Source organism: Armigeres subalbatus, chromosome 3 (assembly GCF_024139115.2).
Source record: "Armigeres subalbatus isolate Guangzhou_Male chromosome 3, GZ_Asu_2, whole genome shotgun sequence".
NCBI lineage: Eukaryota > Metazoa > Arthropoda > Insecta > Diptera > Culicidae > Armigeres > Armigeres subalbatus.
The window spans coordinates 376,159,448-376,178,827 of NC_085141.1; the positions used below are offsets into that span (position 1 = coordinate 376,159,448).

The following is a 19,380-nucleotide window of genomic DNA, read 5'->3' on the forward strand; positions in this document are numbered from 1 at the left end:
GTCGCCGTTCCGTTGTATTGCGTTTGGGGCTTTAAACTCCCATAAGCGACGATGCAACAATCGGCCGACCCAAGTAGCACTTGTAACCATTCGAAAATTAGAAAAGAAATACAATGTTACAGAAATGTTACATAAAAGATGCTTGGAACATGTCAAGTCACAACAAAATGAATCTTAGTTGCCGTTTAGTCATTACGTATCTAAAAATATGAAAAATTACTTACGGGTTACGAAGTCATTCAGTTGCAACCATATTCTGAAACTGTCACTAGATTTAATGTCACAATACAGTTTTTATTTCGTTGCACAAAGACTATTGGTTGGGTAGTTACCGAATCATCAAAATGAAACATAAAAGCAAAACAATTTTATGAAGAAAATTGCGCTGCCAATTTGTAAACACAAGATACAACTGGCTTGTTTTTATATTGAAAATTTTCAATATTATTATTATGAACTCAAAAAACATTTGCTAACTATCTGCACAAATTGTCGGAAGGGGTGAGAATTGGAAAACTATAGCTAGCTCATATTGCCTTTTTCTCTTACATGGATATGAAATAATGGACAATAATATCTGGTACTGGGTATTAAATATGCACCATAGATACTGCCAACACTCTAGTCTAGCTCTAGTGCCCAATTCCCCACTTGGGTACGGCAATTATAGTTACATCTAAACGCTATTTTTTTGCAAACGCTTATTATTTTTTAAAGCTCACAAATTCACTTATAAGTTGTATGAATATGAATTCACTTCACAGATTTATTTTGTCGTACTCGTAATTACATCTTCACAACTGTCAAACGAGTAAAGTTACTTTGAAACGATTTCAGCCATAAAGTGTGTTACAGAAAAACTAAATGCAATGTCACAACAAACTTTCTGGTTACTTAGTAATCAACCTTCAAGGAACATTAGTGACAATGTAACCTATTACTGGTACATAAACAATAAATTGAGATTACCTGAAACTGAAATGTAACGAATTTGTATTCCCGATTATTTCAGCAACACTGCCTACCAAATGATTGTGTACAAATCAAAAATCATGCTGAAAACTAAATGTGTACACTACAAGTCATTCGAAACTAATTCGTACTGACGCTGAACATTTCTTTAAATTGAATAATATGTGCCCGCTTCTGGGTGATACATCGCTCCAAAGCATTAAATATATATTTAATCTGTTCTCAATAATTAAGATATTTATATTGAGCAAAAGCAGAATGGCGAATAGTAAAACACAGCATTGAACCGAAATCAATCTCTATAATATAATACTGATATCTGCACAGTATCAGAGAATCAATCGAACATTCAAAATCGCCATTATGAGCAAAGTCGTGCTGCAATTGAAATATTTGGAATTAAAAATTCAGGCTTGTTTTTCTTCTATTAATCCAAATGAATTACCTCTCTATAACAAATGCAGTTATATTTCAAACAAATTTCAAAGTCATTATCATTTCTATTTTATTCTGTTAGTTGATCCAGCTGATATTATTCTGCATAGTAGGCAAAAATGCGCTTAGTGAACTGCCCATGCAAAATTCCCATACGAATTTTAATTTTATTTTTTACTATTTTCTCAACCTTATATGTGATTTAAACATGGAAGAATATCCTATAAACTCGTCGGAAATCACAACGAACAGATCAAGAAAATCTATACAGCCGATTTCAAGTTATTGTTTGTTTTTTTTTCTATGTATGTAGATAAGTTAGTTCTTTCCCTCACCGATAACTATCACCGACAACTCTCTCACATGGACTTGAACCCATTAGTCTCATTTTTTGTAAGATGATATGATTAGGTACAGTATTCATGTTCTAGACATACAATTTATTATAATAACATGCAGTCTTATTTGGTGTAGTTCTATAAACATGTTAAAATATGCTGGTGCTACTTACATTTGTGGCATTTTTGAAGGTATTTATCGTGGGAAGAAGCTCAAGAATCCAAATGTTTTTGGATCAGTTTGAAATGTGCCTTTCATCAGTTAACCTGGTGTCCAATACTTCTTGCAAAAAAATCTGCTGTTTGATTTTTACTCAAACGATTTTATTCTAATAGAGAACTATCATGTGTAATTTGTGTTGATATATTCAATTGCTTTAATATATAATCATTAGTAGGTCATTCAATAGTTAATTCATTAGACCAACAAAAAAAAGTTATTCGAAGTCTTTTGAAAGACAATGTACGCAACCATTATATTAAAAATATGGTCCTAATAATATAATTAACGAAAAATATGTTATTTTGTCCAACGATTCGATATTCGTCGTTTTAATCAATGTTCAAATAAAATTTATGTCAAAAATGAAAATATTTTGATATTTATTCAAATTAAACTCAATTAAAAATAAACATTCTATCAAAATAATTACAAAATAAATATCAAATAGTTGGTTTTATCGAGGGCGCGTGATTTTTAACTAACTAAAACTATAGATTTCACCGTAAACTTTATTCCGCACACTTAATTCTTCCAAAATATGGTGAAAAACTATATTTCACCTGTTGTTATTTTCGATTCACGAGTTTGATTTTTAAATTTGGACATTTTACTCAAGTAACATTGTAACCACATTTATTTTATTATTTATTATTATTTACATTTCCAGATTTCATGACAACTAACTTATTGACAATTTCCGTCAGTTTGAAGTTGCAACGTAGCGTAGTTGTAACATGGACATGTTGCGGATAGATTACAAAGTAACTTATTATGTGACAGTGGTTTTGTTACATAGGAGCCCAACTTTTTGCGCTTTTTTGGTGACACAACTGTTACAGAAACAGTTACAGTCCTTTAAAATTCACACATGAAATAGTTGCATATCAATAGCCGTGATTTAATTATGACAACATGTGCTACTTGGGGATTCAATAGAGGTAATAAACTATAGAGGGATATTGTCGCTGTCGTCACTGGCGAAACATCTTTTGCTGGCGAGGATATGGCACTAAATGTCAACGAAGGAAAAATCAGAATGTTTTGACAGATAGGTACCCAACATGTTTGGGGACGATAACAAAGGGAACCGCAGCGACAATCGTCCTCTATAGTTTATTATTCTCTATTGCCGATTCGCACCCGATTTAGACGGGTCAATTTTCTATGGGGGTGTCATTTAAGTCCACGGATACAAATTTCATCCATTTGAATCAAAAATATTCATGTTTGTTTGCAAACAGATAACTATGTTCAAATCAAACATATTTAATTTAAAAACAAAATAAAATATCTGTTTGTATTATGCATGCACTAGTGAGCAGCCCCTCGCTAGCTCTTTCAGATGTAAACAAAACCTTGGAAGCTGCACCAAAGCAGCAGCAAAGGAGCGGAAGTATATTTTTCCATGCTTCTAAATTGTTGATGAGAATGATTTAGGTACGAAAGGTAAGTAAATGAAGTATGAACGTGGTGCATATGTGAAATCTGGTACGCTAATGCTACCAGAATATGAATATTGGTAGAATTATAGAGAAATATTATTAGCGGCCGAACCAAAACAATAATATGTATGTTTGCTTTAAACAATCCGCTTATTGAAACAACTGAAAATCTATATTTGATTCAAACATAATTTACGTTTGTTTTGATTGCGACAATATGTTTGTTCATAACCATATTTATGTTTGATGCCAGAACAAACTGAGATTTTGATTGATTTTACCTAAAATATGTTTGAGTCTACCGTAAATTTTTCTGCGTGTCCATAACTGGGAGGGAGCTCTCGATACTACACATCAAATAAACAAATACTGTTAGGCAACAAGCAAATTTTCTACAAGAATAAACAATCAACGTAGGCGCCGCCTAAAAAGACCAAATTTTGTTTTGTGTGTTATTGTTGTTATACACTGAAATAAAATCACCATTATATTTTATGTGCGTGAATCATATAAAAAAGATTCGACTAGAATTATCACGATTTTATGTGCAGCATTTGAAATTCATTAATCACCAGGGATATTTAATAACTGACTATATGCAATATAAATGTAATCTATTTACATACCATTGGATCTGCCAATAAGTTTTATGTGCAATGATCGATAGTTAACATCTATCAACATCTGCATGTAAAACTCAATAGCGAACTCTAATAGACTTGTTTGTGTTGGAATGCTCGTGGTTGGATTTTTTCTCTGGCGACAAAATGTAAGTAAATTCAGATTAACATCCAAAATATCTTTAAAAGAGTTTTCATTTTCAGTTCCTGCCTTGGACGTCTGCGCACCATGCTTCACCAGCACCAATGCCGGTTATCGCTTTCCGCTTTCTTATTTTCCCAGTGGAAAAATGCATGCCAACTTGTTGTTGCCTGTTTCTGGTCGATAAGCTGGAGAAGATCCCGAAGAAGTGCTATAGTGAATAGAGCAACATTACGATTGTCGATTGGAACGAGATGCAGCTTGATTACCTGGTGGTTGAACATGTGCAAGCAGGAAGTGTCTATGTGAAAATTCTGGTGGACCTATATTGTTTCATCAAGTACCAGCAATCAGATGCCTACACAGAAAAAAATGTTGCGGTGGAAACTACCACTCCGAGGGTTATTTTAAGAATACGCATCTACGATTTTCAGCAGATAACAAACCCGTTTAATTTTACCATGCGCGCAGTAAAAATGTACTCTGGTCCCTGAGGAATGTTGTCACATGAACTGAATCAGTGGTGAATTTCTCTAAAACCATGGTTAATTTAACTGAAATTTTATAGTACCGTGGACCCCCGATAATTTGAACGGTACCTCATTCAAATTAACGGGGTTGATTTTTAATTTGAACTTCTGATTACTCTATTTGCATCAGAAAAACTGGTTTCTGGCTGCTCTCTTTGTTGGTTTGTTTTGATTCTGCGTTCCGTTTCACGATATTCCATTTTTCTTTTCTCGATTCCACGTGCTAAATGACGTTTGAACCATTTTTAATTTGAACGATGTGCAAACGAACGGGGTTCAAATTAAAAAGTGTTCAGATTAAAAACGGTCATATTACCGGGGGTCCACGGTAGTTTCAAAAACAAGGCGTAGTCTACGAAATAGCACAGACAAACAGACATAACACTCGTCAAATTTCCATCGTTCATTGATTTACTGATCAATTCAAATAATCATTAGTTGGCCAATCGATCACTCGTGGCGCGTGCATCGTTTTTGCTCGAGTTTAACGTTTGCTCACTACCGCCATCTGGTTCGTGATTTGCCCAACTAACTGAAATCAACAGATGTCGTTAGTGTTTAAACGACGATGAATTTGTTGAGTAAATGTTCAATGTGTTATGTCTGTTTGTCTGTGGAAATAGTAACTCTTACCATGGAATTTTTTTCTGTGTAGTTTCCACCAAACAGAGGAGTTGCAATCGGAACTAATCATCGCCACCGGTGAATCGCGTCAACATTGTTATAGGAAGACAGATCGCTGAATAACTATGATCCTTCATCGAAAACAACGGTTTCCCCATCTGTTGAAAGAAGCCAATCCGGTACCAAAACTCATCACAACGGATAAATTCCCTTGCGGTGCCTTCCTTTACATCGGGGATAGCCTCCAACGCAACAGTCGCCCTGCAATTCTACGGTATCTTCTCCTTCGGGACCGATTCTCTCTCAGCCCTGGCAGCAAGTGCTATAGACCTGTGCAGGAGTTCATGAAATTCACTCACCCGATGGATTTTGACATTTGAGCGGGTCGTCTTCTCGTACAAAAGTTCATTTTGCGTTCATTATGCGACCCGCTCAAACGTCATAATTTCTTGGGGGAGCTCATTTTGCGTTAGTCTATAGTGTAGCTGCACTCAAACAGTGGATACCATCCAACGTCCGAAACTGTGCAAGAGATGCTTTGTAGTTTTCCTATTGCTAGTGCTGGAACTGTGCTTTGCAATTGTATCATCGATTGATTCTTTTAGCATGATAGAATAAATAAAAAACGTCATTTGAATACATTGTTTATTTTTGCAATATTTGTTTTGTAATTGAAAAATAAAGTAACAATTGTTGGGTTCGGTTTATAGACGAATCCAAGTAAAAATAAGAAGAAGACACACGACGGTGTTAACTTTGACAGATCCTACAGCTCAGCATAGGGAGATCATTTTAAAATGCTTATAATAAATTCTAGACAAAATGTAATTAAAATCTGATTGATGTATGATACGGAAAAAGTTCCGAACTGTATGATAGATACATTTTTGAAAAAAAATCAAAAAATTGAGATAAAGCTTCCAGATATGTAATTCGGAACTTTTTCCGTACCGTACATCAATCAGATTTTAATTACAATTTGTCTAGAATTTATTATAAGCATTTTAAAATGATCTCCCTATGCTGAGCTGTAGGATCTGTCAAAGTTAACACCGTCGTGTGTCTTCTTCTTATTTTTACTTGGATTCGTCTATAAAGCAGGGCAGACGAATAATATTTGCAGATGCATTTAAAGTATATTGGTAAGGCCAATTAATTTATATTAGTTGTGGATTTATTTTATGTGTGCGTTGCACATAAAAATGAAGGGCCACCAAAATTTCAAAAGTAATTAAGCTCAGTGTATTGCCTCAGAAAATTTTCTTGACGAAAGTTTTGTTCTCGGCTCGCACTGACATGTCATGACAGCTTGATTTCGGCTCGGCTTGATTGACACACACATTTTTTGAATCTGTTTCTCCCTCCCAGGTCCATAAACATTGACATGAAAAGGCCTATATTTGAACGCACTCATTTTCAAAGCGACGCTCCAACTTCAACCAAAATATGCAGCGTTGCTGCAGCCTGCGGTTGTCAATTTCAGTTCAACCAGGTGCTGTCAAAGTTCTTTTCCGTTTCCTCTTTCAAGAAACGCAGTCAAAAATGAAAGCTAAAGGAGTGGTAAAATCCTATTTTTTCCCTAATTTAACTTGATTTCGTACTTAAAATCCTCTGGAAGTAAAGTGTTCAAGCTGTTCTCGTGGAAGATAATGAAAATCGCGATGTTGTGCGTGATTTTATCGAGAAAATCGTGCGGGAATGAATGTTTTGGTGATGTGTTTTCTTTTGGTTCCGGCTGTTGACCGATCTTGAATTACGGAAGAGTTTCGTCGAATTATTACTGAAAGTCCTTCAATCTCAAGGACTGGATTAGAATTTGTAGAATGTTGTATATAAAATTTGTAAATAGGAATGAGAAAATCGAAAAATGGATCAAATTTAAAATACAATCATCAAAACAGATCAAAGCCACTTCGCTTCTGAGGAGAACTGTCAAACTTCGCCTGTTCCTAACCTTGTTACTGATTTTGTTGTCGTTTGATCGTTCCTCCAACAGCTGAAGGAATATCAGGTCATCGGGCGTAAGCTGCCCTCGGAGAAGGATCCGAACCCTCCGCTGTTCAAGATGCACATCTTCGCACCGGACCAGATCGTTGCCAAGTCTCGTTTCTGGTACTTCCTGCGGCAGCTGCGTAAATTCAAGAAGGCCACCGGCGAGATCGTCTCGGTGAAGCGCATTCTGGAGAAGACCCCGCTGCGCGTTAAGAATTTCGGAATCTGGCTGCGCTACGATTCTCGCTCCGGTACGCACAACATGTACCGCGAGTATCGTGATCTGACCGTTGGCGGTGCTGTCACTCAGTGCTACAGCGATATGGCTTCGCGTCATCGTGCCCGTGCCCACTCCATCCAGGTGAGTTTTTAAAAAATGCTATGACCGAGGGTTGGTCGCAGGGCCAAGGATACCGTGGAGAAACTATTTCTGTTAAGTTAAAGTAAAGAACTCAAAATCCATTGCAGTATTATCGATTTAAAGCCTGGTTTGTTTTCCTGACAGGTATATACTGTAATCGTATATTTGTCCCATATGAATAAGAAACAACGAAGACAGCAAACATGCATTTGGATAAAGAAGTGTATGCCTTTTAGCGAGTCACTTTTTAGTGACTTGGTCAGTATTTTGAGTCTAGTCTATCACTAAAAAGTCATTATTTGCATCCAAAGTCACTATTCGCACTATTATTCGAAAATGATCACTAAAGTCACTATTTTTGCATTGAAAAACAAAAAATAAAATCATTTGTAGGTACCTACTATTATTATAAACCAAATCAAATGTGAATTTGGTAGCAATATAAAAAAAATCAGAAGGGTTATATACAAGATACGACCGCCTGACGTAAACTACGTAAAACAGATCATAAGATAATAATTAATTTGCTTAGAGCTTAGAGTGATTGAAATTTTGACTTTTTCGCTTCCCTATGCTTGAACGATTACATTTGCTGTTTTGATGAACCTCCTAAATTTTCAACTGAATTGGTTGTAATTTAACTGAGTACGAGCAGTTTGAAGTTTGTATGGAAATCGCCCCGTATGTGAAAGATCGTTTCGTGCGGCGGCTCATTAACTATTTAAGGGGAGATCCCCCAGCGCAGGACACCTCCCAATACCGGACACTTCTTAAAACGATACTTACAGAGCTCCCTCCTTCAACTTATTAAGTACAAAAGAAAGCTATTGAAAAGGCTTTTAACGGCTTGGGGTATCAGATCTTCATGTGGTAAGCTTTGTACAAAATTTGAAATTGAATAAAAATGCTTAAAATTTTGATGTTTCGCGTTATTTTAGAAGGTTTGAACCAACAATATTAAAATCAATCAAATGCATTCTGATTATGTGAAGATGGTCAATATTAGCCATATTTTAAATAATGATGAAGATTTGTTAGATGTTCTATAATCTATGCAATTGTGGGTTCGGACATTTAAATTTTTCATAGCAATTTTTTACACCTGTTTTGTTACACTTACTTCAATTCAATTGTTTCTTGCTGAGAAAGCCACAGAAACAAAAATTGAAGCGGACATTCAAAAAGGTGAGAATTTGGATTAAGATGTAAAAAATTTAGCTGAAGAGTCAAATAAGCTCTACAAACAATTTTTAATATTTACAGCTTGAAGCACGTAAAAAATATGATTATTCTGAATGATGTCTTTACTCATGTAACAGGAACTTAGTCACATTTGAACAATTGAATATTTGATGCAATAGTGTCCGGTACTAGGAGACATTTTTCTGAACCGTGAATTTTTTCTCCAAAATTCATCGTCGTAAAACGTGTTCAAAGAATCAAAAATGGCTTGTATGAATCATCAATGGCCATATTTTATGTATAAGGTATAAAAGGAAACATAATCCGGATAGTTAGTTTTTTTTTTGTCAAATGGCTTATGTGTCCGGCACTGACTTCAACGAATATTTCCTAATCTGTAAGACGGTTGTTGTGAACCGATCGATTTCGTAAGCAAAGTTAGAAAGAAAACAAAAATGTTCATTATTGATAATTTATTCTTTTACGTGCTCAATTGAATTTCCCACGATTTAGTATTTCCTTGACAATTTTTCATGCAAGCAGCAAATTGTTTCGGAACAAAAATGATTTATTCGCTCGCTAAATTTCCTATGGTGCCAACGTACTCATATATTTTTATATATATTAATGAGCAACATTGCATAACGGTTTTCCAAAAAAGTTATTGTTGTCATAGTAATTCTCAAACTTCAAATCGCACGTGCTAAGTCAAATTACAACCAAATCTGCTAAAAATTAGGGAAGTTCTATAAAGACAACTGATGCCACCGTTTAAGCATAGGGGAGCGAAAAAGTCAAAATTTGAACCACTCTTATGAGCATGATTGACTCTGTTGTTACTCTGTTTCTGCCAGGCCAGATGTAATTACAAAGAGAACCAACAGATGATATTTGAGAATAATATAACTTTCAATGTGTACAAACGGGTGACCCAAATTTAAGTAATACCGGCGCCGGACGTGTCCGAATGCGGGCCCAATTAATGAATGGTTATGAATATCTTGACGTGATACTCTTTAATAGAGGCCGACGAGTCATCTGCACTTCTACGAGTAACCATTGGGATGTTGGATATATGGGGTCGGGAGGTAGCAAGTTCGTTTTGGTAATGTGTAGTTTTTCCGCAAATCATGTTCGATCTCACCAATTCATTTGTGTTTCGAACAAAATTAGCGTAACTCAATATATGAAAATGGTTGGATATGACAATTTAAAATTTTCATTTAAAACCCCCAAATTTATTATTCCGCAGTGGTGCCTTTACTTTCTCCCACTGTTGTGTGATTTTGAAGTGTTATTTTAAAAGGGGGCGGCCTAAATAGTAAGATAATATTGTTTATACTGCCCATGATCGCATATTTGTAACACTCGCATTTTTGTTCATTTTGTAAAAAGCCTGTGAATCGTTCTGAAAGCTCAATTTATTGCATCTAATCCCACAACAGTAAAATAGGCTTTACTATCTTGCTTATCTGTGGTAAGTTGGAAATGATTGAGTTTGTGGGGAGGATTGACAAACGATTTACAAAATCAACCAAAATGCAAATGTTACAAATCTAGAGTGCTTTGAGAATAGGTCGTATGTGCAAAAGAGAGTCTCTCTTTGCCTCCATTCTCTTTCGATTATTACAGATCTATAATAAAGTTTACTTCAGATTTCTTGGCAGATATCTAAAGATTATAGTTTTGTCTAGCGTTCTGAAGTGAAAATGTGGCAAAATATGCAAAACTAGCTTATGTACAAGCGAAAGAGAGCGTGAACAAAGAGAGCCTCTCTTTTGCACATACGACCTATTCTCAAAGCAATGTAGAAATATGCGATCAGTATAGTATAGGGCAGTATAGTTGATAATCAATTTGAATGATCACTTCTTGCTTACATCAACATGTCCAGCATCTGTAGCACTTTTTCATAAACACTACTTTTTTGCTCCGACCGCTGTCAATGCTCTGGTTCCAGGGGTATAGCAAAAGTCAAAATCACCGTAGCAAACATAAAATACATACCCAAATATGTTTACTCTTTAATTCCTTTACTTACACAGATTTATGACTTAAAAATGATTTATTCCTCTGAGTCGTGTAGTGCACGCCAAAAAATACGAGTCGTTTACAGGAGTTAACCCCGTTAAAACTCATGGAAAAGGGTCAACTGAATTAAGCGTGCACAAACCGAAAATGTCAGAATGCCCAAAACTGTCAGAATTTCCAAAAATGTCAAACTCATGTTTACTACGGTGCATCTGTATGGGGTTGACAGCTGCGCTATATCCCTGTCTGGTTCTATTGTTGTACTTTTTGTGCGAATCACCGCACAAAAGTAGAGCGCAAGAACCAACGGCACCAGACGGCGGTCGTAACAAAATTTTACTGGGTTGGTAAAGAATTGGAATTTTCAATGTTTTTACATTGATAATGAATAGCTCCAATTTGCTTGAAAAATTGCTGGAGAGTTTCCGATTCCATTGATAATAAAATCTCGAAAATCCATTGAAAAATAAAGAAGCTATTAACGTTTGAAATCTTACATGATTTCGTGACGGTCTCGAATTTGGAAATTTTCATTTGTCACCCTGTATCCGAGTCTTCCCCTTAGACGTAGTTTACGTCAAAAACTTGGGAAATATGCATCAAAGAAGTATAAACTATGTTGTGAAAATTGTGAGGCTACTTCCGATTCATGTTTGGATTGACAAAGGTCAGGGAATCAATATTCGAGAAACGCCTAACAATATACCCTTTTCATCAACGCATCTCGTAACAAGCCTTTATCAGAACCCGAACACAATATGACAAGAATCATTTGTTCTGCACACCCCCCCTGGCGTCCTATACTATCACAAGGGGTTTGACAATAGCCACCATGTCCACACGGAAGAAATAAACTACCCAATAGTGAGTTTAATTCACCCAACCTCGAACATCCGTACGGGAAGCCAAAATTGAGTAAGTAGGGTCGAAGTAGTTTGCCTTTACTCCCATGTTAAAAAAGTACTCAACGGAAAATTTATTGACCCAAATATAAGTTTAATTCACTCAATTTCGATCTCAGGTAATAAAACTCAAAATTGGCTTCCCGTATTGAACTGGCGTCGTTGGATTGTTTGGCTCTTTTGTTTTTGACAACAAAAGAAAGAGTGGATGAAAGAGAAGAGAAAAAATAACTCAAAAGTAAGTTTAAAAATACTCAATTTTGGGTACTTTTTTTCTTCCGTGCACGGACGGTAGCTCATTACCGTCCGTTGTTATTGTACGAAAATAAACATCATGTGTTTTGTTTACTATTTGTTTTGGTTAAATCTGAAAATTGTTTTCAAAATAATTTGCAAGATTTACATCATTGACCATGGGAATTATGTTATTTGATGATAAAATATAATAAACTTACGAATTGGAGGGAATCTACAGGTGAAATCAAACGCTACAAGAAATCATATTTCGTAGCTTGTTCTCCCGCTCCGAATCAAACAAAAGATATTATTATTGTTTATACTGTGACGAGCATCACAGTTGAAATGGTCCGGGGATGCAAATCGAACAACATTCATTAGTGAAAATGAAATGAAATCGATGGTGTGCTGAAACATGTTTTAGGATTATATTTACATGCCCATAATAACTGGTATTATTTTTGACCAAATTGAACAAGTGTAGCCAACAATATTTTGGATAAAAACCAGTTGCTTGTAAAGGCACGATTCTGGAGAAGTACTTTTCAAAATGTATGCTGGACATATTCATGAAGATGTTCGCTACGCTGAGAAGCATCTCTTGCCACGGGGCTGGTTCTGCATGCTCTGATAATTTCAAGAAAACGATGCTATTTTTGCAATCAGTGTTAGATTCTCGAATATTTCTATAAAAGCAGAAACTATGATAACATAAAACCAAAATAATGCAAAATAACGAGATAAAAAGTTAGCAACAAAATCCGACAAAACCAAAGCTTTGTCTCTGGTTCTCCCTTGTCGCTTGTGTCGCATGCGCATACAAAGAAAAATTGATTCCCTGACAACCGTTCGTACTACATATTATATTTTTACAGGACGTTGTTTTTCGATTTTTCCAGTGGCCATGCAAAATATGAATAATTTTTCATAACAGTGACCAAATGCTATATTATAGATTTGACAAATTGGTGGGTGGGTTCAAAAAAATATTATTGTGTACAGGGGCCGGCAATTGAACTGCTACATAAGGGAGTAAAAATTATAAAATACAAAAAAATTAGAAGTAGTTCTACAAAACGTCGTCGAACCGTGGGGACGTCGTTATTTTGAGACCAGATGTTGGGTCTTACGACAGGATTAGACACCGGCTCAAAAAGTGAAGAAAACCTAACTGAGCGGTCTTCAGGGGTCATTTCGAGCTAAGAGCGGCCAGCGAGTTAGCCGGACCTGAACCCTATCAATTTCACTGTATGGGAAATGTTGGATATGGTAATTAATTTCGAAGATTCTTTGAAGCAAACTCGTCCTTGCTCCCGATGAAAGTAAGCTCAAAGCTATAAGTTTATTTACTTTGTTAGTCAGAGTCCATAATATAAATTCATTTCAACTTACTTTAGTCTCCTTATACCACACAAATTATCCAACAACTTCCCGTAACAAATTCTTCTGTTAATAGGTGCTAATATTCTAATCTGTAAATTCAATCGATTACATTATTCTTTCTCTTAATTTAATTTTAGTTTACTTGAACCTGCTATTTGCTTTGATGAAACCGCAATTTCGTATTCTAGTTCACGTGTATGCGTTATTGTGTATATTCCTACTGACATCTGCAATATCATCGAATCGTACGTCATAATCCATCCGCAAAATTATTGAAGAGGCTGCCCATCAGCAGAGTTGCCAGCGGCATCCTCAACAGCAAATGTCTGGAAGTCGCGGCTGCTCTAAATCATGTTTTTTGTGCAAGTCCTGAAGTAACTTCTTGGTAGCCTCTTATGTAAAACAACACAAAAGCACCTTATGTAGCACTTCAATAGCCGGACCATGTAGATATAATAAAAACATAAAAAGGGAATTAATTCTCCCTAAATTCTAAGATGCGTACACTGTCGAATTCCATAACAAAAATAGCTGTGAATAGACAACAAGTTGGAAAATCTACACATTTTGAAGCAAAATATTTAAAAAAAATCAGAGAGCACCTTTCCATTTCTACCAAGCTAAGTTATTGGAGAGTGATCAATTCCCTCCGAATTTTAAAATTCAATGTTTGATAGCACGAATAATCGATTGTAAAAGTAATGTTAACTACAAACAAATCACAAGACTTGATATGTATTTTGATCAATCAAAAGTACGAATTGTTTACTGAATTTTGACCTCGGAGGAAAACATAAAAACAAACATCAAATTTGAAACACAATAATTGTTCTCCAGTATATTTAAATAATTAATGCTGTTTTCCCTTTGTTCCTATGCAGATCATCAAGGTAGAATCGGTGGAGGCCTCGAAGACCCGTCGTGCCCACATCAAGCAGTTCCACGACTCGAAGATCCGCTTCCCGCTGGTGCAGAGATACCACCACAAGCGCTACCGGAAGCTGTTCTCTTACCGCCGGCCGGATACCTACTATCAGTAAATATTCGGATTCGCCGTTCATTGTACTGTTAATTCCACTCTTTTTAGGGAGTAAAAATGATCGTAAGAAATGATGTAAGCTGATTGTGTAGTTCATAGAAAGAAACAATTCCTAGGAAAGGTAGGTTATGTATTTCTCACCATCTTTTACCGGAACTGGGCGGTGTCAGTTCGGCGAGCTGAGTTGATTGATTATACTTTGTGGGTTTGCGAGGCTTTTATCATCTATCGGCTTTGGAGTGATCGGCTTTTGATACAACTATGATATTACTTATTTAGGAGTAATATTTTTATAGACTTTTCGGATAAAAAAATCAACAAATTTTACTTACGAAAATTTATTTTAATTATTCATTACTCCACCCTTACTCCACCCCTCTGCTTCTGTTCTGATGCATTCCTGTTAGTGTTTCGCTAATATGCTATACGGGACATCAATGATCTTTTGCCTGCTAAAGAAAATAACTCACTCACTCGAGATCAGGAATAACAAAACACTTTACGAATAATCGTTTTTCAATTTTACCACAGAATATGATTTCTCAATAACTGGTCATCCCATAGCAAAATTCTGTTATTTACAGTGCTCTGGCATGCATTTGTGACAAGTTTCCTTGATTTTTACAAAATTTCCAACAGTTTTTAAATTTGTTCACCTGTTGGGGCAAACTGAACACTCTATATGGGGGTAGAACTGACACCTTAAAAATTAAAAACATAACCTCAAACTCATCGAACTTGGCTTTCATATTGTGTTATTTTCTTGTTATTGTGGTGCGGAATTATAAATCGCTATAAAAGTTCCAGTACATGACATATATACCATAGAAGCATATATATACCATAAAAGTCGCTGAAAGTGCGACAAAAAAAGGAAGTGTTTTGTATAGATTTGGCAATCTCGTTGGCAAGTTGATCGGTACAACCCATTGGAAGGATTGGCGATGCCAGTAGAGTGAATAAGAGTATGCATAGATTATGCAATGCTTAGAGTAGAGACGATTGATAAGGGGTCTTGCAATAAGTGTGAGGATTCATATAAAACAATCATATGCTTCATACAAAAAGTTCGACATACATGTATGAGGCCGGCTGAAAGTGGTATATTTTTGCGTTACGTAATCAATCTTCTTCTATTCGTCATGGAATTAATATAGAAAACGACCATATATGACCTCGCTTAAGAATAGGGAAAAAGATTGTCGGATGTTGATGATCCAAACACAATTTTAGGTGTCTCATACAAAATCATGACAGGAAGATGAACAATTGGGTAATATTTATGTTGGATGATCCATAAAATAGGTTACAATGGCATATAATCACAAGTAAGATAATTTTCTTCATATTTTATAACAGTGTCCATACTGCCCCATGGGGGTGTCCAATGTACCCCGCTACCTTCCCGAGAGTAGTGAAAAATTAACTATTACAAAATCGTCCTATTTGATTGAAATTGCCTTATTTTCAATACGATTCAAAACAGAACTGGTAGTTAACGAGTAATAGTATCATGTAATTGCTTGAAATCCGAATTATATTCAATTTAAATCACCTAAAATTGATTAAAACCTTAGGGTGTCCATATTGCCCCTTGTCCCCCTATCCAACAGAGCATAATGGATACAAATATTTCCAAAAAGTAGGTAGCCAGTTTTGTACAGTAAAATCATTTGTTTACTTGGGCCATGTTCTTCGTCGCTACGCTAAGCACAAGCAAATATGGCGGTCGATGGGAGGATCAAATTGAAATAATTTTATTTGGTGTATTAAACCAAGTTTGTTTTTCAAATTTTTTCGTGAAAAACATTTAACAACAATGATATTTTGTAACCCTCCAAATTTTTCAATTTTGACTGGCACTTAAAATTTGAAAAAAAAAAATAAATGATTTTATAATGCGCGAAGTTAGGGCGCGCGCGAAATTAGGGCACATCACGGTATTTGTAACGGCCTAATCTTTATTTGATTTTCATAGAATACGAAAAAGCTTTCGACCGTCTCAATCACGAAAATATGTGAATCGCCCTTACGATGTCTTACTGTGTAGAGTATCGTATTGCTGCACAACGGTGTACCTATTTTTTACAAGAGAGAATGCATTTACGCACAACCTAGCATACGTGTTTAGTAAATGCCAAACTACCATACTGGAATTTTCCAAAGTGTGGGACTCCGTCCATCGTGACTGGCCCAAACTCACCTTGGGCTAAGCAACTGTGAATTGTGAGCAGAACTGTGTGAAGATTTCAGGCGAACACTCCAGTTCGTTCGATGTTTTGGTTAAAACATTTTTTTGTTGGGACTTGAATTTATATGAGTCTGGTGTAAACTCAATGATTATTCGCTATACATAATAATTAGATGAATTTCCAGGCTTTACAAAGCTAAAGAACACATAACTTGTAACATTAGTAAAATTAAACCTGCAAATTGGTATTAACCGCGAAAAGTTTCACCGCGGGATTGTACTAACCGCGGAATGGTATACCACCAAATAATATAAACCACGAAATGGTAGACCGCGAAATGGTTAACGGCGGAATGTTTTATCGCGAAATGTCGTACAATCCATTTTTGCTCTTAGCGTTTGCATATAGTCTGCAAGATGCCGAAAGACTTTGCCGAAGAAGGTACGTAGCTGGAAGGTCTACAAAAAATATTATTACGTTTCGAAAATTGATTGTTCAAACCATATGCAAGAAATCAATGTTTCTGCCAGCACTACCGTATAACCTATGGTTATAGAATGGCAAAACTCATCTTCCTTCTAGTCGGATTTTTTTCTTTGTGAAATAAATCCGGATAGCTCCCATTAGCTCAATAGCCCTATAAGATCAATAATTGAATTAATTATTATTTTGAAATAACACTCAGTTAAATTATTGGTCTACGTAGTACGGCGGTGCTGGCAGAATAAACGATTTTTTGCATATGGTTTGAACACTCAATGTTCGAAGCGTTATAACTTTTTTCGTGGACGTTCCAGCAAGGTGCCTTCTTCAGCAAAGTTTTTCAGCATCCTTTGGGCTATACTTTAACGCAATGTGCCACTTGGTTTACGATGAACTGAAATCTCTAGTAGTAGAAATGCAAAAATATACGTTCTCCCATACTAATTTCCATACAAACTTCAAACGCGATGCGGAAAGCGAGGAAGCAACCAGTCGGTCCCAAATTCTGTACAGTTGTTCAGGACCCAGAATGGTTTCTAAAAACCATTGATTTGAAAAAAATGAACATGACGCCCCACTCATCCAGCCTTATGTGTTTCAGTCTTTCGTATTACACCCGCTTTCAGCGATTGAATCCTAAAGAGAAAGAGCAAAGTCTCTCACTTATCATCTCTGTATACACGGACAGATAAATCAACCCAAACTTTGAGTTCAATATACGCACTGATGAGAATATCGCAGAAAAAATTTACCCAAAATTGGGTAGTTTTCCCTTTCTTTCCCATGATTGCTATCAAAACTAGAGCAAGATGCAAACACCTCACCGAGGTTGCTCAGCCCAATAACCCAAATTTGAGTAAATTCAATATTCTCTATTTTGGGTTGATTAAGGTCCGCTTTGGATAAATTAAACTCAGCTTTGGGTAAATTGTTTACATGGGATTAAAGGCAAACTACCTAGTGCCAGAAAAGTCATTTTACTCAAATTTGGGTTATTGGCCCAAACCACGGTTTTGAGTGCAAACAACCCACTTTTGGGTAGTTTTGGTTTTCAGTGTACATATACGATATGTAGTATTCTTCTTCTTCTTCTTCTTCTCTGTTGCCGTCAGTCCGATGACAGCAGTGTAAGGGCGTAGTTACCAAGACTATATTGCCCTGTTGCTTTCCTCATTTCGTTTATGGTGTCACGTACGTAGATCGTGTTTCGGTCGAGGTTTTGACCATATTTCAGACTCTCTCTAATCCCTTAATAACAGTGATATATTTCAATATTAATAACTATAGTTCAACTTTTATGTGTTTTAGGAAACTAGTTACTTCTATGAATAAATCAAGATTTTTTGTCTTGAACAAGTCAATTAATTTATGATATTTGCAATCAAATGAATATTGGGCTCTGATTCGACCGTACTTCAGGCAATGCAGTATAACGTGGTCACTGGTGTCGGGTTCGTCACAAAGGTCACAGTTCTCATCTTGAATTATTTTCATTTTAGCTTTCCAATAGTTCGACAGATTATGTCCCGATATTAGTCTATTTAGCAGTCTTGTTTGTTCGTTCGATAATTGTTTGTTAAAAAACCATGCCTCCGCCTGAATTTCATTTTGGAATTCGAAAAAATACTTTCCCTTTTCAAGTGCATATTCCTTATACCAGTTATTACTATTTGTGATAAGAATATTTTTAAATTTCCAATAAGCATCTTTGAGCAATATTTGATTGGACTTGGTCTTAGTATCTGTTAGACTATGTTTAGCTAATGTATCAGCGGTTTCATTTCCTGAAATTTGCACATGACTGGGGATCCATTGAAGAGTAGTTTTCCAATGAATAGCCCTTTTTATTATTTCAACGACTATTTGGGGTGCTGATAGTGAATTTAAAGCTTCTTGTAATATCTGACACGCGGTTCTAGAATCAGTATAAATAACAGCAAAATGAATCTCTTGTTCTTCTATAATGTTAAATGCTTCGCTAATTGCAATTAACTCAGCAGTTGCTATAGGGGTGATCGGGGCAATATGGGCCACCTAAGGAAATCGTGCCGAAAAGCGCTGAAAAGCTCAAAAAACATCATTCAAATGTAGTTGACTTATACTAGAGAATGTTACCTTCCATATTTCATCGATGAATGACGAAAAATCCGCTTGGAAATTGTTGGAATGCACTTTTGAAAATGTATTGATTTCAATGTGTGTTCCCGACTATACGGGGCAATATGAGCCACCATTTGGGGCAGTATGGGCCA

General features: G+C 35.9%; 1 protein-coding gene across 1 annotated transcript; it reads left to right on the forward strand.

Moving 5' to 3' along the window:
• Positions 1 to 6,754: 6,754 nt before the first annotated feature.
• LOC134226565 (large ribosomal subunit protein eL20) lies at positions 6,755 to 14,532 on the forward strand. The gene is made up of 3 exons (XM_062707415.1): positions 6,755 to 6,886; positions 7,323 to 7,679; positions 14,296 to 14,532. The coding sequence occupies exons 1-3, from the start codon at positions 6,773 to 6,775 to the stop codon at positions 14,452 to 14,454; spliced, it is 630 nt and encodes a 209-aa protein (XP_062563399.1). The 5' UTR covers positions 6,755 to 6,772; the 3' UTR covers positions 14,455 to 14,532.
• The last annotated feature ends 4,848 nt before the right edge of the window (positions 14,533 to 19,380 follow it).

Coding starts and splice junctions, on each gene's coding strand:
- LOC134226565 (XM_062707415.1), top strand. CDS start 6,773: ATGCAGCGTTGCTGCAGCCTGCGGTTGTCAATTTCAGTTCAACCAGGT. Junction 6,887..7,322: donor AAATGAAAGCTAAAGGAGTG/GTAAAATCCTAT, acceptor TTCCTCCAACAG/CTGAAGGAATATCAGGTCAT. Junction 7,680..14,295: donor CCCGTGCCCACTCCATCCAG/GTGAGTTTTTAA, acceptor GTTCCTATGCAG/ATCATCAAGGTAGAATCGGT.